Source organism: Hemibagrus wyckioides, linkage group LG15, assembly GCF_019097595.1.
Source record: "Hemibagrus wyckioides isolate EC202008001 linkage group LG15, SWU_Hwy_1.0, whole genome shotgun sequence".
NCBI classification, from domain to species: domain Eukaryota; kingdom Metazoa; phylum Chordata; class Actinopteri; order Siluriformes; family Bagridae; genus Hemibagrus; species Hemibagrus wyckioides.
The window spans coordinates 18,912,713-18,937,086 of NC_080724.1; the positions used below are offsets into that span (position 1 = coordinate 18,912,713).

Below are 24,374 nucleotides of genomic sequence, written 5' to 3' on the forward strand. Positions count from 1 at the left end.
CCACACATTGAATCGATGAATTCTCAACAAACTGAAGCACATTCTTCTTGCATCTCTATACACACACACACACACAAACACACACACACACACACAGTATATATATACAGTATATACAGAGAGACAAAAGAAGAACTGAATTGCTCTAATGATGACTCAACTTTTCCAGAACAGTTCTCTCTCTCTCTCTCTCTCTCTCTCTCTCTCTCTCTCTCACTCACTCACTCTCTCTGCTTTCTTTATGAAAGCTGATATCACACCAAGAGGTAGAGGACAGCTGAAAATGTCAGCATGCAATGAATACAATACTTTCAGAAAACAGGGTTTATTATGGTATGTTGCTTTGTTTACCTTTTACAACATATTTAGCTTTAGCACCATTAACCATCTGAGCATTGTGCTACATTTGATTTAACATTTAAAGGACCAGGACTACCTTCCTGATACAACCCGAGACGCCTCTATCATATCCTTGCTGCACATTGTTACCCTCCTTCACAACCTGTCACATATCACTACACATAGCCACACCTCAAGAAACCCTGCCACACCAGGCTACACCCTGCTACACATTGGTATACCTTGCTACACTGCTACACCCTGCCACATCTTGGTACACCTTGCCACCCCTCAAGACAACTTGCCACATCCAGCTACCCCCTGCCACACCTTGGTACACCTTGCTGGCCCGCAAGACACCTTGCCACACCGCTACACCCTGCCACACCCAGTTACACACTGTCACACTGTGCCACAACTTGCTACCCCCTGCCACACCTTGGTACACCTTGGTACACCTCAAAACACCCTGCCACACCACCACACCCTGCCTCACCCAGTTACACTCTTTCACACTTTGCCACAATTTGCTTGGTATACCTTGCTACCCCTCAAGACACCCTGTCACACTCTGCCACACCTTGGTACTCCATGCCACACCTTGAGACACCTTGTCACACCCTGCCACACCTTGGTTCCCTTTTGCCACACCTTGAGATGCCCTGTCACACCCTGCCACACTTCAAGACACCAAGGCACATCCAGCTACACTCTGCCAAACTTTGCCACAACTTGCTTCACCCTGCCACATCTTGGTACACCTTGACACACCCAGCTACACTCTGCCAAACTTTGCTACACCATAATATACCTCATTAAACCCTGCCACAACTTGCTACACCCTGCCAGACACCCTGTGACAACTTGAAACACTTTTCATACCTTGCTATACCCTGCCACACCTTACTACATGCTGACCTTCTGCCATACCTTGTTTTACTGTCTACTGCATCAGCTATACATGGCCAAAATGATAATAAAAGGCTCTTGACTTACAAAACGTGCTGCACCCTTTATTCCATTACACCCTGCAATGCCTCACCACACCCTGATACACCTCTTTACACCCTCTCTTCACCTTACTACAACCTGATATACTTCGTAAAACATATTTCTACAACCCTGCCTCATCTCTCTTCAACCTGCTGTAGATCCTAACATCTCCCTCCCTTGCCTCACCTTTCTACACCTTACTATAACGTGCTATACCTTGCAACATCTCCCTACTACCCTGCATACCTTTCTTCAGCCTGCTATACCACACAAAACCTCCCAACTACCCTCTACATCTTACTACAACCTGCTATACCGCACAACACCTCCCTACTACCCTTGCCTACCCTCTCTCTTCACCTTACTACAACCTGCTATACCTCACAATACCTCTCTACTACCCTCTACATCTTACTACAACCTGCTATACCTCGCAACACCTTCCTACCCCCTCCCCTGCACAACTTTCTACAACTTACTACAACCTGCTATAACTCACAACACCTCCCAACTACCCTGCTTACCTATCTTGACCTTACTACAACCTGCAATACCTCACAACACCTCTCTACTGCCCTCTACATCTTACTACAACCTGCTAGACCTCACAACACCTCCCTACTACCCTTGACTCATCTCTCTTCACCTTACTACAACTTGCTATACCTTGCAACACCTTCCTTCCACCCTGGCACACCTCTCTACACCTTACTACAACCTGCTATACCTCGCAACACCTTCCTACCCCCTCCCCTGCACAACTTTCTACAAATTACTACAACCCGCTATACCTCCCAACACCTCCCAACTACCCTGCTTATCTTTCTTCACCATACTACAACCCTGCCACACCTCTCTACACCTTACTACAACCTACTATACCTTGCAACACCTTCCTTCCACCTTGCCACACCATACTACAACCTGCTATACCTCGCAACACCTTCCTACCCCCTCCCCTGCAAAACTTTCTACAACTTACTACAACCCGCTATACCTCACAACACCTCACAACTTCTTCTGCTTAACTCTCTTCACCTTACTACAACCTCCTATACCTCACAACACCTCCCTACTACCCTGCCACACCTCTCTACCCCTTATTACAACCTGCTATACCTCATAACACCTCCTTACCACCCTGCCACACACTGCTATACCCTCCACAGCTCACTACTCCATGCTACATCTTGCATACATATACACATACCACATACAGTACAGATACAAATACAATATATAGACCTCATGCCTTCTCTCTCTCTCTCTCTCTCTCTCTCTCCCTCTCTCTCTCTGTCTCTCTCTCTCTCTCTCTCTCTATGCGAGCAGAATCACAGTTGGCATAACTACATAACAACCCCAAACCAATCTCACTGAGTCAGCTGCTAACACCCCATCCATCTGCTGAGCGTGTGCTTGTTTGTGAGTGTGTGTGTGTGTATTTGTGTGTGTGTGTGTGTGTGTGTGTGTGTAAGGTTGGACACAAGCCTGAGCCGAATAGGCACACAACAATCTCCTGTGGACAAAAACAAAAGCAATGTGGTGGAATTTCGAAGAGTAAGCCTGCAGGTCTTTACTAAGAAAGTCTATCAGGCGTGTTACCAACATTTCTGTATACAGAAGTGTGACTGATCAACTGTGGAAAACTGTGCGTGTGTGTATGTGGGTGTAGACTTGTTTCCTGTTTAATGGTCAATCACAATCTGAGATTAGATCATTTTACAGAATAGTAAACCTCATAAATCTTAGACTAGGGTGAACACACACACACACACAATTTTTTTTTCTAAATCTCTGAACATGTCTCAGTAGGAGGAAGTATGCTGTGTTTTGCTGTTGCTAAATCCAGCAGTGTCTGCACTGAACCCTTCTTTAGCTTTGACCTGAAGAAATGCAAGTGTACCAGTTGTAACATTTACAGTATTGCTGCAATGGTACAGAACATGACGGTTCATTAGGGAAATTTGGAAATCAGTATGAGTAAGTGGATCTGTGAAATTTCCGTATGATGAAAGATGTGCTTATCAGTCTCAGTAAAGGGAGCGTGGCCTCTCAGTCCTCAAAGCTAACACTGCTTTCAACTTACTTTACTGCATCTTATCACTTATTATATTAGAAATCTTATTATATAAAATATTGTTTCTATAGCAACAACCTACACACAGACATTCTATACAGCGGACTTTCTATAGAAATTAATTCAAATCCATGTTTTTTGGAAGGAGTCTCCAGTGTCAGCACTTTGTAACAGTCAGTATGTTTTCTGCCAGAACAGACAGCACCCGATCTACGATTTCATAATATCTTGAAAGCTTTTTATCCAAACCAGTTTAGAACTGAGCTAGAAAGTTTAAGAGCTCAAGAACTAAAAAATGTCTGTCAGTTTAAATTCACAACATTCATAACAATGGTTAGCATACTGACAACAACAACAACAACTAAACTACTACTGGCTAGAAAATGATGTCCAAGCGTACAGTAGCTTTGTAGCTGATGCAATGATGTAACAGTGTAAGAGAAACCTAAAGGACTAGATCATGTGGATGACTGACGTGTCTTAAGACTGAGGTTTTACTGCAGGATCCTTTGAGATTCGGAACCGAAATGGAGTGAACGTAGAAACTCTGTATTCATTTTAAATGCAGTACTTCGTTCAGAAGCTCAGGATCTGTAGGCGTCTTAAAAATGAACCTCGAATCTGACTAAAGTTCATCGAGAAAATTTCAACAACGATCAGCATATTTTGCAAGATTAGTGTTCTTCATGGCTAAGAAGAATTCCACATTGCGTTCACAGATGTCACGGGATACCACACAGTTAGCATAAAAGCATTACAAGGTTTACTTTTAGTAACTAAAGAAGCAGTTCCACCAAGTCAAGTCAAGTCAAGAAGCTTTTAACAAGTCAATCAACCAAGACATATTTAGTCAGTTTTTCAGTGAAGATACAATGCTAATGTAGCTAAGACCCACTACCCTGCATCCTCATCCTGATATTACACAGCAAACTTTAGACAAACACTTACACTGCACTTTATTCAAAATACTTTCCATCGATCTTGTTACTATCTATCTATCTATCTATCTATCTATCTATCTATCTATCTATCTATCTATCTATCTCTAAATTGTTTTGTTAAACTGAAGAAACTACGCAATATCAGACATAAATGTTACATCTTTAGCTACTCTGAAACAGTTTCCATGGTAACAAGCACCACATGCTCATGTCTCCTCCTCTGTCCTGTCACTGCTTCGCTTTCTGACCGTGTTCACCTGTTCCGTGTTACTTCCTGATCATCTCTTTCGAGATGTTCCATGCTTTGTTTCTTTTCATGTTGTAGTCTATTTATTTTTTTGTTTTGTTTTTGAGTTCTTTACTACTTCCAAGGTTTTGAACCATTCCCTCCTTTTTCCCTTCATTTTGTTCCTTACTGTGCTTTGGCCCCTGCTCTGAATTGTCACTAATTACGATAAAATTAACAAAAAACATATTTTTTGCGCAATTGCGTCTTGCTTCTACTCACATTATGGTCATTACAGCTATGTGTTGTTTATGTTTATGTTTATAGAATACATTAGTTCACACCGTATAATGACTATTATAGCATTAGCATCGGTAAAGACCTGGGGGAAGTGTAAACAGATCGAAATTGCTGGCTAACTATGTTAGTCTAATGGCTCCACTGCACAATATGATTGAATATGAACATAGAGGAGGAGCTTAGTAAACTTTTAAGTACAATCCTCCAGCCAATCAGGTTAAAGTACATGCTTCAACAAGGCACTACTACACAAAGCTAAACATACATACCTTCCTCTTGACGAACTGGAAGGCAGAGCACTTCTTAAAGGAGAAGGTCTGTTTCTCTGTGCCGTGGACTAGGCGCATGGCCTCCGGCGGCCCCGCACACTCCGCAGAACCCAGTGTGATGCCTGTGGGGTGGTTCGGGGAAGGACGGGGGCAAAGAGATGTTCAAAAGATGTTTACATTTTCCATGCCAAATAACATTCCTAGGCAGAGTTCTAGCCATTCCTGTAGATCTGACACAAGCACCTGTGTGTTTTTAGTATACACAATACCATGCATGTGTGCATGAGCTAAAGAGGACGAGCAACAATTGCTCATAGTCTCACCGGTATTGTTGCCTCCGATGGTCCAGGATGCACTCGCTGTTATCGCTGACTCCGATGATGTCGCTGCAGCCGGGATGGTGCTGATAGGCGATGATGCCGTTTCTATTACATCATGTCCATTGAGCTGCTTCGACTAAGGCTCTGCGCTGCACTGCTGCCTGCAGGTGGTGTGTATGTGTGTGTATTTTATATGTGTGTGTGAGAGAGAGAGATAGAGAATGAGAAAGACAAGGGAGATGAAACAAATCATGCACTTTGTCAAAGAGAGACAAGAGCACAAGATGCAGCGTCCCTTCGTCTCCTCTGCTCTCCTCCCGCTATCTCTACGCTGCTCTCTCTGTCGTTCTCTCATCCTCCTGGTCCCCCCTCCCCTTTCTGCTGCAGATGATGCTCTCTCTCTCTCTCTGTCTCTCTCTCAGATTGTGTGAATGAAGGTTTTGCCTCATAAGTGGATGAATGAGGGATGATGGATTACAGGGGTGTGCTCAGCTTCACCATTCCTGTCAAATGAGATGATGCAATGCAGCAACCCTGACCTAGTGTACACCACACACACACACACACACACATGCAGGCAAATATGATGTTTACAAAACACCTATACACGGCAATTATTTATTCCACTAATATAATATTCAGCTTTAACATCCAGACAGGTAAATTGATGAATAAATCAACTAGAATTCTGCCAAATTCTTCCATTTATAAACCCAAAGTTGAGTGATTTTGATGGAAATTAGCTGAAGCTAGCTGGTTTTGAAACTTAAACCTGAATCAAATATAAAACCACACCCACCAAAACAAGCTAACGCTAAACGCTAATTGACAGGCAACATGATTGACAGCTAGGGTGGGAGGAGTTGCTGCTTCACATCTCCAGGGTCTTGGGTTCGATCCTGAGCTCAGGATACCGTCAATGCAGAGGAAGAAACCTCCCCAGATCAATGTTTGCTCAGTAAACACAACTATCTCAGTACAACTAACAACATCATTGTGCTATAGCTTTATTCATATATACACTATATTGCCCTCCAAATCAGGTGTTACAATCTTTTCTATGGCCACAGGTGTATAAAATCAAGCACCTAGGTCATTCATGAAATTTCCTCATATTAAATATTCCATGGCCAACTCTGGTATTATAACAGTGGAAGCAATTGGGAACAACAGCAACTCACCCACGAAGGATGGGGAGGTTGTTTTTCAGGGGTTGGTCTCGGCCCCTTAGTTCCAGTGAAAGGAACTCTTAATGCTTCAGCATACCAAGACATTTTGGACAATTTCATGCTCCCAACTTTGTGGGAACAGTTTGGGGATGACCCCTTCCTGTTCCAACATGACTGCACACCAGTGCACAAAGCAAGGTCCATAAAGACATGGATGAGTGAGTTTGGTGTGGAGGAACTTGACTGGCCTGCACAGAGTCCTGACCTCAACCCCATAGAACACCTTTGGGATGAATTTACAGCGAAGACTGCGAACCAGACCTTCTCGTCCAACATCAGTGCCTGACCTCACAAATCCGCTTCTAGAGGAATGGTCAAAAATTCCCATAAACACACTCCTAAACCTTGTGGAAAACCTTCCTAGAAGAGTTGAAGCTGTTAAAGCTGCAAAGGGCGGGACAACTCCATATTAAACCCGACAGATTAAGAAAGGGTTGTTGTTAAAGTGCATGTGCATGTAAAGCCAGACGTCCCAAAACTTTTGCCAATATAGTGTATGTGATACTTTGGTCTGAGATTCGAATACAAAAGTTTCCAATCATGTTTATTAGCAGGATGATGTAGTCCCCATAGTAACACACAAAGTATTGCAAAATCACAGCGATCCAAACTGCCACAGTGTGAACATTTTCCCAAGAACCCAGTATTCTTTCTATTCTTTCCCAAAAACCCGTTTCTTCAATCGCATGTTGGCCAAAAACGCTCATTATTCAACCATATCCCCAGTTCACCCGCTAATACCTCTGTGTACAATAGTTAGCTCTAAAGAACAACAGCGTGAGAGATATCAAGGCAGAAATCTGTTCTCGGGATCAGTCAGAGACTCCACGAATGCGACAATTATTCTTCACATTAGCCAGCAGGTGAATAAATCAGTCAGTAATGAAGGCTCGAGGCTTTGACTGGGAAATAGCTTTGCTGAATGGCTAGTTTAATGTTTAGCATTAGTCAAGCACTTCCAAGAAAAAGAAGGCTAAAAGATATGTGTTTGCTCTGTACAGGGAATCGGGCCTTTCGTAGAATTAAGTCATTTAACGAGGCTGCTTTCTGCTACATTAACTTCCTGACATGAGCAGGTGAGCAGCTGAGTGGCAGCATGCTGGAAAACAGGTGCAAAAAAAACATACACTTAGAAACACACAGTGGAACCTCAGCACACGAATGCCCTCTTAACAATTTGTGCCTTAAGAATGGAAAGTTTGCATTGACATATCAAGCATTTCCGGCATCTGACCACTCGCCTCCAAAAGTTTAGGCGCTCTGTCTGACCACTTCCCTCCAAAATTATTGGCACCCTGTCTGTCCACTCACATCTAAAAGTCTAGGTGCTCTATCTGACCACTTGCCTCCAAAAGTATTGGCGCCCTATCTGTCGACTCACATCGAAAAATTTAGGTGCCCTGTCTGACCACTCGCCTCCAAAAGCTTTGGCACCCTATCTGTCCACTCGCATCCAAAAATGTAGGCACCCTATCTGACCACTCACCTCCAAAAGTATTGGCACCCTATCTGTCCATTCGCATTCAAAAGTTTAGGTGCTCTGTCTGACCACTTGCCTCCAAAATATTGGCACCCCATCTGTCCACTCGCATCCAAAGGTTTAGGCACTCTATCTGACCACTCGCATCGAGAAGTATCGACACCCTATCTGTCCACTCACATCCAAAATTTTAGCCATTCAGTCTGACCATTTACCTCCAAAAGTATTGGCACCCTGTCTAACCACTCGCCTCCAAAAGTATTGACACCCTATCTGCCCACTCACATCCAATAGTTTAGGCGCTCTGTCTGACCACTTGCTTCCAAAAGTATTGGCACCCTGTCTGTCCACGCACATCCAAAAGTTTTTACGCTCTATCTGACCACTTAAATCCAAAATTGTTAGCAACCTGTCTGTCCATTTGCATCCAAAAGTTTAGGCAACTGTCTGACCACTCATATCCAAAAGTATTGGCACCGTATTAGTCCTCTCGCATCCAGAAGTTTAGGCGCTTTGTCTGTCCACTCCCATCCAAAAGTTTTAGCACCCTATCTGACCACTCGCATTCAAACTTTTAGGCACTTTTTTTTGTTTCTTTTTTTTTGGTTGTTCTCTTTCAGTCGTCTCCAGGGTCAGAGGTAAAGCTGTAACTTTCTGCTTTCTCACTAACATGACCTGCTGTGTTTTGTCTTATGAACTGTGTGGTGTGTGATAACAGGAGCAATTTTGTTTAACACTATCTTGTTTAATGTAAGATAAAAGTGACGTGTCCTTTTTTAATTAATGAAAAAAGTAATTTAATGTTGCATGTGCTGTAATTGGGGAATGGACCAATACATTTGTATCAGGCTTCTTCACTCCACTCTGTTGCTTGTTGATAGTTTTTCGTTCCTGGTTGTGTTTCATTCCTACTTCTTGAAGAAAAGATGTGTGCATTTGTTAAATCTGTAGATACAGCAATGTTTAGGTTTCTCTCCTCTCTATGCAGGGAATAAATGTGTGTGTGTGTGTGTGAGTGAGAGAGAGAGAGAGAGAGAGAGAGAGAGAGAGAGATTTAAACTAGCATGAGTGTGGAACAGATTATGTCATCTTTGGATCTCTTTCTGTCCTCCTGGCCAGCTCTGTGAATAACCACAGGAAGCGTGACACCGTCCCAGTCGAGTCCCACCGTGAATCTCCACCATCACATCCATCCATCTCGGTCTGAAGCCAAGAAATAACGTCATGGTGTGGACAGGAGATGCATCAAGGTAATTGTAATTCAAGATGGCAGATCTCCTGCATTATGCAGGCAGCTTTCTCCTGCTGGAAAGTAATAAGCACATACCAGTGGCAGGTCTCTATTTTTTATACAGAAATCTGACATCCACCATGATTATGCTGAGTCATTTGGAGATACAGTGCTGCCTGAGTCCTAACTGAAGCAAGAAGGCTGATAGCTAGCTAAGCCTGCTAATTACACGGCATTGGCGGATCGTAAAATTTACAGTCATTTCTTATCTTTAGCGTCAAATCTTCAACATAACACACCAAATTGATTCCAGAGTTATGAAATAACGTCATGGTGTGAACTAGTTTTCGAGATTTCGAGATCTCTTACATAATGAAGGCTATAAAGTCATAGGCTAAGTACGTTATGGTACGTTTATGTGGTCTTCAACCCTGAAATGCTTCGCCATTTAGAGACCACTATGTGACAGTGTATTGTTTATTGATTTCAAGCTTGTTAGCTAGCAACATTTACAGCCTGTTTATGCCACATTAAACCTTTGATTATTCCATGAAGGCAGTGGTTTATATCACTGATTTCATGGAATCTGAAGCTTTACTATCACATCCATCTTAGGACAAGATATAATCATGTGGTGCACAAGAAATATAACACTGAGGCTGAGTTTTGCCAAGTCATAAATATGTTGTTGGTAGTCATTTGGTCTATACATATATCCTGAGTCTCTAAACGTTTTTCCTCTGAGAGCTGCTTTGACAAAATGAAGGTGGCTGACAGTAACATTTATTCACATAGCTTATTGCCTTAAACCAAACAAGCTGAATACACTATTCTTGTGTGAATATTTTTTTTAAAAATCAGTTATTATTGTCAGATTTCGTTCATTCACATGAATTTATCAGCAAATTGTTAATTACGAGTCCCATGGCACATACCCTGATGTCCTTAGCAAGACTGAAAAAACAGAGACTTTAGGACTTTATGGGATTAAATTATAGCAACTGCAATGGGAAATATTCAACAGTACTTTATTAGTTACACTTTAACCATTACTCCTGGTGCGACTTCCTGCGAGAGACCTGTAAGTTGACTAGCGTTAGCTGCTAGTAAAATGACCATTAACATGCAAGGTAATTAAAATGTAACCCTTTTTACTATTACACTGGTGCTTCATTAGATCCGCTGGGATGGAAATCGACTTTCATTTTCATCATAATAAGCAAATGAATGATTTTCTGGTTGTGAGACTGATATAAAATGAGTCAGGACTCATTTACAAACTTCCCAGGACACACCCAGCCTTGTTGAAACCTCGATCCTGATTGGTCCGTGTCTACTGATTCATTTTCTATGACAGCAGCTCTGACAGAAGCACAGCTGTATAATAATCCTTTTTACCAGCACACCATATATTTTTAACTGCTACCATGATAGCAGAATGGAGATGGATTTATGGGACATTTTTAATCAGTAGAAACTAACGAATGATTTTCTGGTCTCAAGTCTGATATACAATGAATCAGGACTCTGTTGGCTTTCAGTGTGAGACGTGTGAATTTTCCCTCTGTTGGGTAACCTAGCACAGAATTTTAGTGGTTGATGATAAAAACCTTCAAATTTTAGACGCTTGTGAACAAGCACTTCTCAGAGAGCAGAAATGGGTTTGATATCAACACTTACTTTGAAGATAGAAAACATTGGTACTGAACTATTAGTTCCTCAGGATTTACTGTCCACTGTCACCCAAAAAGAGGATGAGGTTCCCTTCTGAGCCTGGTTCCTCTCAAGGTTTCTTCCTCATATCATTTCAGGGAGTTTTTCCTTGCCACCATCGCCTCAGGATTGCTCATTATGGGATAAATGTTAGAGAACTTTATAATATTTATTCTATGCTTTTATAATTCTTTAAGGCTGCTTTGAGACAATGTCCATTATTAAAAGCACTATACAAATAGATTGCATTAAATTTGTGATGAAAAAACTAGCCTTTGAATAGACTGCCCCTAGTAGGCTAGGGAAAAACTGAATCCCCGAGTGTCTACTTTGATATGAGCCACTAATCCCCACTGTGGAATGTGACACGACAAAGATATTCAATACTAAACATGGAAACAATAAAACGGAAATATCATGTGATTATTGTGTGCAGGTTTCTGTTGCGTGGTTTATCATTTAGCATGGCTAATGTGTCACTTATATAGTCTGCTGTAAACATTCGTTCGTTGTGGATTAAGTATGTTTTTAACCCAGTGGTTGACAGAATCTAAAGGATAAACCCAAAATAAATTAAAATATCAGCCCTAATTTGAAGACATTTAGTTTGTTTCTTAAAGTCTTAGCCACCGTGAAATGCTGAGTCATTTGGAAATACGCTTGTTAGCTTGCTAGCTCTTGCTAGCACAACGTAAAGGGCTGTATTGAACAAATTACAATATTATACTATATAGCCTACTACTTTGACAGCCCGTTATTATATTTGATTTAATGGGATGTGAATCTGTGATATCGTATAGCCTTTTAGCCTCGTAGCTAAAAAATAACGTTGTTGTATTTGAGCCTCCACTGTATGGAAAATGCGATTCAAGATGGTGGATTTTTTTTCGGAATCCTGACAGGTTTTAAGAAAGACAAAAAACAATAATCAAATTGGCAATGTTGAAATGTTTCTAACATCATTTTATTTCGATAACCAACCGTGAAAGTTGAGTTCTTAATTTCCTTTTGAGTTTTGTTTATCAGCTTGTTGGCGTAGTATAGCATAACGTAGCGTAGCACAAGGTGAAGAGCTACAGCTAAGTAGCCACAATAGTGTGATGTCTGCAACTCTGACACGCTGTAATGAGAATTAAATCTTCACTTTGGCATCAGTCGAAAAATAACAAAACCACAAATCCTATTTACTGAGATTTGATTATTCAGCCTAAGCTTGTTAGCTCACTTGCTAATCAGACAGGATAAAGGGCTGCATCCAGGAAGTCGCACAAGCGTAATTACTCAACGGTGTACCTTAACAGATTGTTCTTTGCTTTATTATTCAGGAGATGTGGATTTGCTATTCATCATCAATAAAGCATCAGAGAAAGTGCGTGATGAAGATAATGGTGTCTGATAAGATGAGCATCCAGAACCTTCCACAGCATTTTGGAACATTCAGAGCATTTCCATTTCTAAAGCCAGATTCTGCTGCTAAATTGTTGATTTCTTTTTCAGCACACGCACTGACACACACACACACTCTCTCGCACACACACTGTCTCGCACACACACACGCACACACAGCATAATAAGGCAGAAAAAGAAAGAGTGCCTTATGAAATAAACATCAACGGCTCCTTTTCCCTTTTCGTCAAATTTAATCCCCACTTCTATTACCTGAAACGATTCCCTCACGTGTAGTAGCATTCTCGTTGCCCGATACATGGAATGAGACACGTGAAAAGTGCAAAACCATTCCCTTTCATACAGGAGAAATGTGCCATCACACATTGAATGCATGCGGACAGAAAATAGATCAAACCGCAGACGGCGACTAGGCAAGAAAGGAGGTAGAAAAGGAAACAAAATAAAGAGAGAGGCGCGCGTGTGTGCGCGTGTGTGTGTGTGCGTGCACTACCTGGATGATCTGAAGTGATGTGGAACAGGTAGAGTACCAATGACTGACAGTTGTGTGTGTGTGTGTGTGTGTCGCATCAAGGGTAAAAATAACAGCAATGGATGACATTCAGGCATTTGATTTGTATGCTCATGACAGATACCTCTCACACACACACACACACACACACAGTGTAGCAAGGACAACAGGTTAAATCTTTTCATTAAATTATTGAATAAATGTGGCATACAGCTGATGTTGCTCTGTGTGTGTGTGTTCATGGTGCACTGCTATGGTCTGGTGACTGTCTATTCCCAGCTCCAGATCTGCTGCCAGGATAAGCGCTTACGGGAAATGAGATAAAGGTGTATTTTTCAAAGGTTTGTGCACACCTGACCATCACAAACCTGTACATGTTGTTGAACATCACATTCCAGATTTGGTCCCTCCTTTTACTTCCCACTTCTGGGAAGGCTTTCCACTAGATATTGGAGCGTGACTGTGATCATTAAGCTACAAGAGCATTAGTGAGATTAGACACTGATGATGTAAGAGCGAGGAGGTCTGGGGTTCAGTCAGTGTTCCAGTTCATCCCAAAGCTGTTGAGTGGGGTTGAGTCAGAGTCAGGGCTCTGTGCAGGACACTCCAGTTCTTCCAGTCCAACCTTCACACACCATGTCTTCATGCTTTCAAGACTGTGGTGAAGATCCATGCTTGGCTGTGATGGTCCGGTGTGCATGGTAGATACTGTACATATTGGTTTAAGTTCTTCAATCAAAATAACGTACTGTATCTCGGCAGTGAAACGGTCATCAATGCTCCATGGTGTCTGGAACTGAGAGATAACACACAGAGAGACAACACTGTCAATCACAGTGACAGTAACCAATTACTGCTATCCTGGAGATCCTGTAGGCTTTTACGTGGGGATGAATTTCTCAAATCTGATTGGTCAGAATGGAAAACAGATTAAATATAAACAGTATAAACATATGTTAAGTTTTGCTGTATATTGTTAAAAGCCCTGAAAACTACACAAAAACAACTTTGGAAAGCTTTTCTCCCATGCCACTTTCATCTTAAGAGCTTCACCATTAACTAAAAAAGTAACAAAACAAAATGAAATGCAATGCTGCTGAATATTTTCAGCGTAAACATAGAGTACTATCACATTCGGTGAGACTCATCAGTGAATCATCAAAAAAGATAACGAAACCCGTCTTTGGGTGCCATCCATCCATTCTGTGGATAAACACACGAGGACAGAAGTGTGTGTGGGTGTGAAGAATGTTTTAATGTGAAGGATCTGTGATACCTCTGTGTGTGTGTGTGTGTGTACTGTAGCTGATTAACCCTGCCTGTACTCAGCAGCCAAACCACCAGGCCAACAAACTCCTACTCCAATACAAACAAACAAAACACACACCGATCAGCCATAACATTATGACCACCGAGAGGTGAAGTGAATAAGACTGGTGATCTCCTCATCATGGCACCTGTTAGTGGGTGGGATATATCAGGCAGCAAGTCAACATTTTGTCCTCAAAATTGATGTGATAGAAGCAGGAAAAAATGGACAAGTGTAAGGATTTGAGCGAGTTTGACGAAGGGCCAAATTGTGATGGCTTTTGATGACCACTGGATCAGAGCATCTCCAAAACTGCAGCTCTTGTGGGGTGTTCCCGGTCTGCAGTGGTCAGTATCTATCAAATGTGGTCTAAGAAAGGAACAGTGGTGAACCGGTGACAGGGTCATGGGCGGCCAAGGTTCACTGATGCACATGGGGAGCGAAGGCTGGCCCGTGTGATCCGATCCAACGGAAGAGCTACTGTTGCTCAAATTGCTGAAGAAGTTAATGCTGGTTCTGATAGAAAGGTGTCAGAATACACAGTGCAGGACAGGTCAGGGCTGTTCTGGCAGTGATAGGGGGACCAACACATGTTATGCCTGATCAGTATATATATATATATATATATATATATATATATATATATATATATATATATATATATATATATATATATATATATATACATATATATATACATACATACATACATACAATACAATACAATACACACACAATTTAATTAAATCCTTAAAATGTATTGATTTTTACAGAGCTGTAGGTGACATGGTGGTTATTGTGGGACAATGTGTATCTACGAATAAAAATATTGATTCAACAAACTACTTATGTTATGGTCACTATGAAATGGTTAAATAAGTAGAAATACTATCATTAAGCACAAAGACAAACTGGAGTCACTGGTGTTACGACATGATTACCATTAGCCTGCGTCACCAATAGACTTTTTCACCAGTCACTGGTAAGTAAATAACTAATTATGTATGACATTCCACAGCAGGTTTATCTGTAGACTTCATTGTCACAACCTAGTCATTTAAGACACTCAATTCAGTTCGATTTTAATTATATAGCGCTTTCAACAAAGCAGCTTTAAAGGAATATATAAATTCAGGATATACATGATAAACTAATAGTAAGAATTATTCTTAATGAGCAAGGCAGAGGCAATGGTGATGAGGAAATCCCTGAGACGATGTGAGGAAGAAACCTTGAAAGAAACCAGATTCCTTTCTATAACTGTGTACTATATGATCGACTGTGTAACCCGGAGATTCATAGTTTTCAGTTTTCAATTCAGGTCAATTCAATTTTATTTGTATATCGCTTTTAACATTGGACATTGTCTCAAAGCAGCTTCACCAAACCTAAGAAGCATAGTACAAAAAGTTCAACATTAATATTAGACTTATATTTAAATTTATTTGTAATTATCCCTAATGAACGAGCCTGAGGCTACTGTGGCAAGGAAAAACTCTTTTAGATAGTAAGAGGAAGAAACCTTGAAAGGAACCAGACTCAGAAAGGGACCTCATCCTCATCTGGGTGACACCGGAGAGTGTGGATTACCATAAACCCCGGCAAGTGTCGTTATGAATAATGTCCTTTCTACAGTCATATACAGTCAGTTGGAGCTCCTGAGCAACTCATAAATTACTCAACATCTGAGTTCATTATAGATTCAACACCAACTCCTCCATGGCCAAGCCTTCAGATGCTCAATGATGGAGATACAGCATCAGCAATCACAATCCAAAGACATCTTTATGGCTTCTGGAGTAAGTGGCACCATCCACACCAATCCCATGTATCTCCAGGCTGTCATGTGGATCTATCTTCAGCAGCCTCCAAGATATCAGACTCCAACCAGATGTAGGGCATCAGTATGGATCAGGCAGGTTTGGAGAGCAGAACAAGAGGTGAGGATCTCAGGAGTAGCGTGTGTGGCTTCATGGCAGCTTCGACATATTAACTCATGGACATGTATTGAAAAATTACCACCACAGCAGAGAAGGCTCACCTATTTAATAGCAATACCAAACCAACTGAGATGCCTGCTTCAGCACAAACCTGTGATGTTTCAGAAAACTGTGATACGAGATGCTACAGGTGAGGCGACGAAGGTCTATAGCTGCTATAACATAAGTGATAGCAGGAAATGACTTGAATGAATAGGTAAAATGGGTATTTTATCAGTATTATAGCCCTTAGAAAAATAATTATCTTCATGTCACACCATCCCAGAATTGATTATTTTCCTTCAACAGCATGCACTGTTGTGTTTTATTCCTCTTCTTAGCAGACAGGACGCTCCCTGTCCTCTGTTTACAAGTCTCTCCACCACTCCTTTTGCTTTCTCGCCACGTATGCAGGATGGAAGAAGGGCAGATCGATCTGTACTGAGTGAAGTCTGACACAGAGAAGGAGAGAGAGATGGATCATTACAGAGATAAAACATGGCACGACTCCATCTCTCCATCGCTCCATCTCTCCAGCGGGTATCACATGCTATAATCTATTTCCACTCTAAATAATGTAGCAAAAATCTATCTTGCAAATCTTTTTTTTTTCCGTTTGTATACGCAATCTTTCCTCAAACTTTATTAATCAGTTCTGTTAACTACTTTTTCCTTGTCCTCTCTCGTTGTGACTTTCTCTTAACATCTCTCTCTCTCTCTCACACACAGTTTAAAATAGCTCACTACTTTCATGCTATATGTTTATAATCTTATTAAAAGGACTCTATAGAAAACTTTCTGGGTGATGCAAACATGGCACCAATTTGTATAAAAAGTTTTAAAGGTTATGGTAGGACTCATTCATAGCACATTCAAACCAATATATATGTCTTTTAAACAGGTCTGGGATTCGGCAGACGTCTTTATCCAGAAGCCTACAGAAGTTTCCATGAAAAATATCTCTCACACCAGGAACAAAAACAGTACTTAGTGTTCATTTAGTCTTCTAGGAAGCAAGACGCCAGAGTTTTTGACCTTGAGGTGTTCAAGCTACTGAGTGTAGAGAGAAAAAAAAACAGACACATAGATGCCCCCATGTTCTTCATTTGTTAGCATCAAGCTAGGCAGCTAACTGTAATGAGTGATAGATATTTTTCCTCCTTAATACAGCAAACTTTAAAGTCAGTGTTATAGATTTAACTCATTATAAAAGTTTCTCCACACCAAACTCGCTCATCCATGTCTTTATGGACCTTGCTTTGTGCAGTCATGTTGGAACAGGAAGGGGTCATCCCCAAACTGTTCCCACAAAGTTGGGAGCATGAAATTGTCCAAAATGTCTTGGTATGTAGCTGGAGCATTAAGAGTTCCTTTCACTGGAACTAAGGGGCCGAGACCAACCCCTGAAAAACAACACCTGAATTCAATGATTTGGAGGGGTGTCCCAAAACTTTTGGCAATGTATTGTATCTAAGCTCCTTACTTGCTAGCGTCTTTAGCCTCATAACTCCAGTATCAGTTTGACTATAAAACACTAAACATAAAGTGGCACATCTTTACTTTTGTAAATTTTATTTTGAATCTATTCCAAACTATTTCTTTTACTAGTTTTGGTCTAATCACTAGCATATAAACTCAAGAGCTAAGCTACAGCTTGCCCTTCATATGCTAGCATTGGATGCTAGCTTCCAGTCAGTCTCTATGCAGTTAAGTGTATTAATCCTTATATTATGAAAAATATAAGAAAAATATTTCTGAATTATGATATTTTTTCATATCAGATGCTTTAAATATAAGCTGCTTCTCTGGATTTGTCACAGGTGGGGAAAAGCATTCGCAGATGGTGGATTTAGTTAATGGTTCAACGCGCTCCTTTAATGAGCCGATTCCTAATTGGAGCCACCGTGATGGATTAGCTGCGGCGTCAAGTTGGTGTTGATTAATCAAATCTCGCAAATAAATGCACTCAGCTGAGTGAGAGAAAAACAGGCTCATGTCTAACTAAGGTCGAATGACAATGTGTGGAGAGTTGAGGTAGGACACAGGCGCTTAAAAATAAAACAAGTGCGTTGTTTATTCGGGGCTTTCCACAAAACATTATGTAGTATGGGTCAAATAAAAAGCAGACAGCTCGATGCTCACTATATTCCCTTACTGAAAATGGTATCATGTTTTCTGATGCTCGAAAAAAAAATGGATGACTCTCAGCCGACGTCGTCTACAAATGCAAGAGGTACTTACGTTAACATCTTATTTTTTTTACTTTATTAACTTAATTTGATGTTCTGTGTACGATTAGTTTGAGGTTGAACATTTTGTCCTCAAAGTTGATGTTAGAAGCAGGAAAAATGGACAAGTGTAAGGATTTGAGCGAGTTTGACGAAGGGCCAAATTGTGATGGCTAGACGACTGGATCAGAGCATCTCCAAAACTGCAGCTCTTGTGGGGTGTTCCCGGTCTGCAGTGGTCAGTATCTAGCAAAAGTGGTCCAAGGAAGGAACAGTGGTGGACCGGTGACAGGGTCATGGGCGGCCAAGGCTCACTGCTGCATGTGGGGAGAGAAGGCTGGCCCGTGTGATCCGATCCAACAGACGAGCTACTGTTGCTCAAACTGCTGAAGTAGTTAATGCTGGTTCTGATAGAAAGGTGTCAGAATACACAGTGCAGGACGGGTCAGGACTGTTTCAGCAGCAAAAGGGGAACCAACATTAATATTAGGCAGGTGGTCATAAAGTTATGCCTGACTATAAGTGTTTAATGATTTAAATCCACTAGCTAGCTAACGTACCCTTACAGAAAGCCTGTGATTATGCTGAAAAAACTTATATGGTGTATAAAACAGAATATTTTATATGTTTGGGTTTTGGGAATTGAATCATTAGTGTTCCAAATATGCAGTGAGTCCTTACCAGTGCCAACTTGTGTACACAATGTACTGATTCACTAGCTAGGGAGCTACAGTACTGTAGAGCACTTATTGAGACATACCCACAGAAAGAAACAAGGCTCTGTTTTCCGTGTTAAACAAACAGTAAACAGTTTACAACTTAAACAACTTTAACAACAGTTAAACTTGTCCACTTGCAAAACAAATCCATATGCTTCTGCAGACTGGCTAGAATCTACAGACACTAACAAGCTAAAACACTGGCGGAAAGAGGAATCTGAGCAGATAAATAAGTAAATAAGCGATGTGTACTGTAGTGCATGGTTAGTGTTTGTTCAAGTGCTTATCTCAGCTGTTTCAACAGTCAGGGGAAGTTCATAGCCAAAAAAAAAGAAAAGCCATGATGCTTGTCATCCTTGCTGCTGTTTCTGGATTAAATTGCTTGAGGTGCATTACTGAGAAATCACGTGATGATGGAAGGAGAAGAGAACGCGGCCTAAATACTGAGCCAAAAGTGCATCCTGTCCATGTCACCTGATACGAGCGCTCTTTCAAGTACAGAGGAGACGGCTACCAAGAATCAACAAGATATATAACGTATCTAACATTAAGCACTCACAGATATTTAGCATAAAACACATTATACATAACTATAAATGGATAAAAACTACAGTTACTGCATATTGCTGCAGTGTAAAACACTTGGGATGTTATGGTATTAGTAGATAATGTTATGGATGCTATGGTATTGGTATAGCCCTGTGATGGACTGGCGACCTGTCCAGGGTGTACCCCTGCCTTTCGTCTAATGTGCGCTGGGATAGGCTCCAGCAGACCCCCGTGACCCTAATTAGGAATAAAGCGGGTATAGAAAATGGATGGATGGATGGATGGACGGAATTGGTATATAATGATATTTATCACACTAAACATTAATGCACCAATGTTTCACTTCAATTCGAAGCTAAAATGTCTAAAGAAATCAAAGAAAGCCCTGAATTAGAGACATAAATAGAGAGAGAGAGAGAGAGAGAGAGAGAGAGAGAGAGAGAAAGAAAATGAACACATTCCCCTAGTCTTTTGACATCTCTGACTATTTCTGTATTCATCGTCTCAGTTTTCTTTTCTGTTCTGCTCTCTTCTCTCCACTGCTCTTTTAACAGCGGGTTAATAAATTATAAATGCCTTCAACTTAAGCAGGGAGATTCACAACGAGCGCTTTTCTTTTCAGACCTTTATTTAGAGAAGTTTACCTTTAATGACACTCTGCAACACCGAATGACTTGAATGAGAATTCCAGCTCAGTAGTGGACTAATGAAAAGAAAAGAGAAAGAGAGAGAGAGAGAGAGAGAGAGAGAGCGAACGAGCGAGTGTCTGTGAGTCATTCGGCAGCCGTGTAAATAGACGCCGAGGAGAGCGAAGAGAAGCAAGAGCGGCCTGCACAAAGAGAATATTCAACAAAGAGAAAGAGAGAATGAAAAGAATCCATTAGAAAGCGAGCTGACGAGTTAAAGTGAATTGGATATCAGCGGTCTGAGCTCTGGGGACGTGGCCTGGATTCTCATGACTGAAATCCCACACCTCGGTGTAACGGCTTGGCGCGTCTATGCAAGCAGCCGTGGTCAGTCATGGATATGATTGGAAATAACCAAGATTTACATAATTCAACTCTCTGTAGACCTGAGCAGTTACAGAAATCCTGCAGTGAGTCCTCGACCTTCTGGAACATTCCGTTATCTGGTAAAAGAATGTAAAGGAAATCTTTCTCACACTCACACAAAACACATATTTCCCTTTTTGTTTTTTTTTTCAGCCGGGTTGGCATGTATTGTCCTCTCCAGCGGAGACGTTACATACCTCCGAAAAGCTTTCCTGCTTTTAGGAATGCCACTGATAACATTCCAGGACCCCTTTTTCTGTATATGTGCAAGAATGAGGCCACGGTTTTCCTTTACTAGTCCTTGACAGAAAGAATAGTGACCGTTAAACAAACCTCAGCCAAGTTCACAAACGCTCGTGCGGATTATATAACTAGGAGTATGCGTGGAAAAGAAGAAAGTGTGGGGATGTGGAACTAATATTTAATGCATGAGCGGAGATCTCAGATGTATGGACGGATAAATAAAAACAGACTCTACAGTAGCACGTGTCTCCTGAGAGGTTAGTAAACACAGTGCTCTGTGTGGATGGATGGATGGATGGATGGATTTTTTTGTAGTATTTATCCTACACAGGGTTGCGGGGAACCTGGAGTCTAACCAAGGCAAGGTACTGGACATGGTGCCAAACCATCAGGAGGCACAATCGCACACACACTTTTACATCATTCCATCACTATAGACCAGGAGATGTCCAATCTTCTCCGCAAAGGGCCAGCGTTGGTGCAGGTTTTCAGTCCAACCGAGCAGGAGCCACACCCAAGTCTACTGAAAGCCAAGATCAGTTGCTTAAACAGGTGGAATCAGGTATGGCTCCTGCTTGATCGGAATGAAAGCCTGCACCTACACCAGCCCTTTGTGGATAATATTCGACATCCCTTGCTATAGACTATTCAGAGATCCGCCTACGATGCGAACTGGAAAACCCTGAGGAAACCCCCAAAAGAGGGAGATCATGCAAACTCCACCCACACAACAAACGCAGGATTCAAACCTCCAACCACACAGGCTCATGACAAGAGTGCTAAATGCGTGACCACTAAGCCACTGTTTTTATGAAATATGGCTTCCTTTGTTCAGCATCTTAACCAGAAAAATCTGGTGACATGAATTGGAGAAAACATCAGTGCATGTAGCATTACAGTTACACAGTAGTGTCCTAATTCACTGTAAGGAAATCACACTTATTATAGCAAGCAAGGATTTAGGCATCTTTAGGCAGACTGACTGTTTACTATGTTTGATGCCCAAAACACCCACAGGTTGTCATACTGTGGTAATGGCAGAAAAACATAATTTCTGGTCTTTTTTTTCTTGGATATTTCTCACCAACATCCGACAGATTTTCCCAGACTGCCTTTAAATCTCCTCAGTCATCCTTTCCCACCTGAGCCGCTCTCTTCTCAGATTTCATACTCATCAGTAACCTGTGTTACAACAGATAAAGATTGCAAGAACTCACACACACACACTCAACTGTGTGAACTGAACTAAACTCGTACACACGCTCAAACACTCACTCAGTATACATCCACGTCTACAGCAGAACCCATATTAAAACTGTTCACATGCTGTTTTTGCACCCTACATTTCAACAACTGCTGCTATTATAGAAGAACTGAGAAGCCTTTATCATCGCCACACATACATTACAGCACAGTGGAATTCTTTTCTTCGCATATCCCAGCTGAGGAAGTTGGGGTCAGAGCACAGGGGCAGATATGATACAGTGCCCCTGGAGCAGAAAAGGCCTTGATCAACTGCCCAACAGTGGAGCTTGGTGGTGCTGGGGCTTGAACCCTGATCCTCCGATCAACAACCACTTGAGCCAGCACTACCCCTTATTATACAAGTGTATATATGTTTATAATTGTTTACAATCCTCTTATTTTGCACAGTGTACTGTATAATATACAGAATGTGTCTGGGTCAGCGCTATTTTGTGTATCCGTCCTGTAGTGTTTTGTTTAGTCTGTTTGCACTAGGTTGTACACGATACACTTTATTTGTCTTGGCTTTGGCTAAGCCAACTTACTTTAAGTAAGGTGTACAAGACAGTGGTGAGACCGGCCATGCTGTATGGTTTAGAGGCAGTATCACTGAGGAAGAGACAGGAGTCAGAGCTGGAGGTAGCAGAGCTGAAGATGTTGAGGTTCTCTTTGGGAGTGACACAGTTGGACAGGATTAGGAACGAGTACATCAGAGGGACAGCTCATGTTGAGAGTTAGGGAGGACAGATTAAGATGGTTTGGACATGTTCAGAGGAGGGAGAGTGAGTATATCGGTAGGAGAATGTTGGACATGGAGCTGCCAGGCAGGAGGCAAAGAATAAGGCCAAAGAGGAGGTATATGGATGGAATAAATGATGATATGAAGCTAGTGGGTGCATGGCGATTCGCTGTGGTGAAAAAAAAGCCAAAAGAAAAAGAAGAACTTACTTTAAGTCCTTAGCTTTGTGTTGCACCATGGTCCTGGAGAAAGATAGTTTCAGCTATGACAATAAAAGCTTACTGACTTGACTTGAAGAACACTTCAAAAATGTCCTTCAAATATCCCAATAAATCAAATAAATAAATAAATAAATAAATAAATAAATCCTGCACGTTAAATGTTCTTGAATATTCTGGAATCATTCTGCTGTTAGATTTCAGCTGGTAGTAAGATGTATTTAGTACGATTTATTCAAAACAGTCACATCATGTTAGCTCTACTATGTGTAGTTAAGCAAACCTAGCACTATGTTACAGCAACAGCTACTATGGTCACTGATTTACAGAACAGAGACTAGCCATAGATGCTGTCTTGCTAGTTATTAGTAGCTATCCCAAAATGGAGGTAGAAGGATATGCAAGCTATCGATTAACAATCCCAAGCCTCATATAAAGAGGAGCAAACAGAAAACCTTACAGCTCAGCCCTTGCAATGATATATGACCTGCTAGAAATTCAGAGACGTAAATCACGGCTAAGAGGAAACAGGTGAGTTCAATAAGCAAGTGAGGGAGAGAGGCTAACATCTGGACTGGATTGGACTGCGGATTGGACATAACAGAAGCTGTCTAATATTAGCTCCCTTTAACAGTCCTATTATTATTATTATTATTATTATTATTATTATTATTATTATTATTATTATAGTACGTGTTTTATTTCTTGCATAATATAATGGAAAGGTGCTGGGCATGGGGGCTTAATAGATTTGCCCCACACCTCCAGGGGGTTAGGGGTTTGATTCCTGCCTTCACCTTGAGTGTATTTGGAGTTTTCATGTTCTTCCCATGTTTTAGGGGTTTCCTCTGCGTTCTCTGGTTTCCTCCACCAGTCCAAAGACATGCACTGTAGACTGATTGGTATGTCTAAATTGTCCATGGGGGGTGTGTGTGTGTGTGTGTGATGGTTTGATGAGTTGGCACCTGGTCCAGGGTGTCCCTTAGAATAGACTCCAGGTTCCCTGCGACCCTGTGTAGCATAAGAGCTACAGAAAATAATTGAATAAAAGACTGAA

At 41.4% G+C, this 24,374-nt stretch overlaps 1 protein-coding gene across 1 annotated transcript in view; it reads right to left on the bottom strand.

Annotated features, from left to right (window-relative positions):
- Positions 1–5,698, bottom strand: part of sgk1 (serum/glucocorticoid regulated kinase 1) — a 40,637-nt gene extending 34,939 nt beyond the window's left edge. Inside the window, exons 1-2 of the mRNA XM_058410260.1 lie at positions 5,469–5,698; positions 5,146–5,267 (exon numbers count right to left, since the gene is read on the bottom strand). Of these exons, the coding sequence (XP_058266243.1) occupies positions 5,146–5,223 (78 nt within the window). The 5' untranslated portion in view covers positions 5,224–5,267; positions 5,469–5,698. The remainder of the gene's footprint in view (positions 1–5,145; positions 5,268–5,468) is intronic.
- Between the last annotated feature and the right edge of the window lie 18,676 nt (positions 5,699–24,374).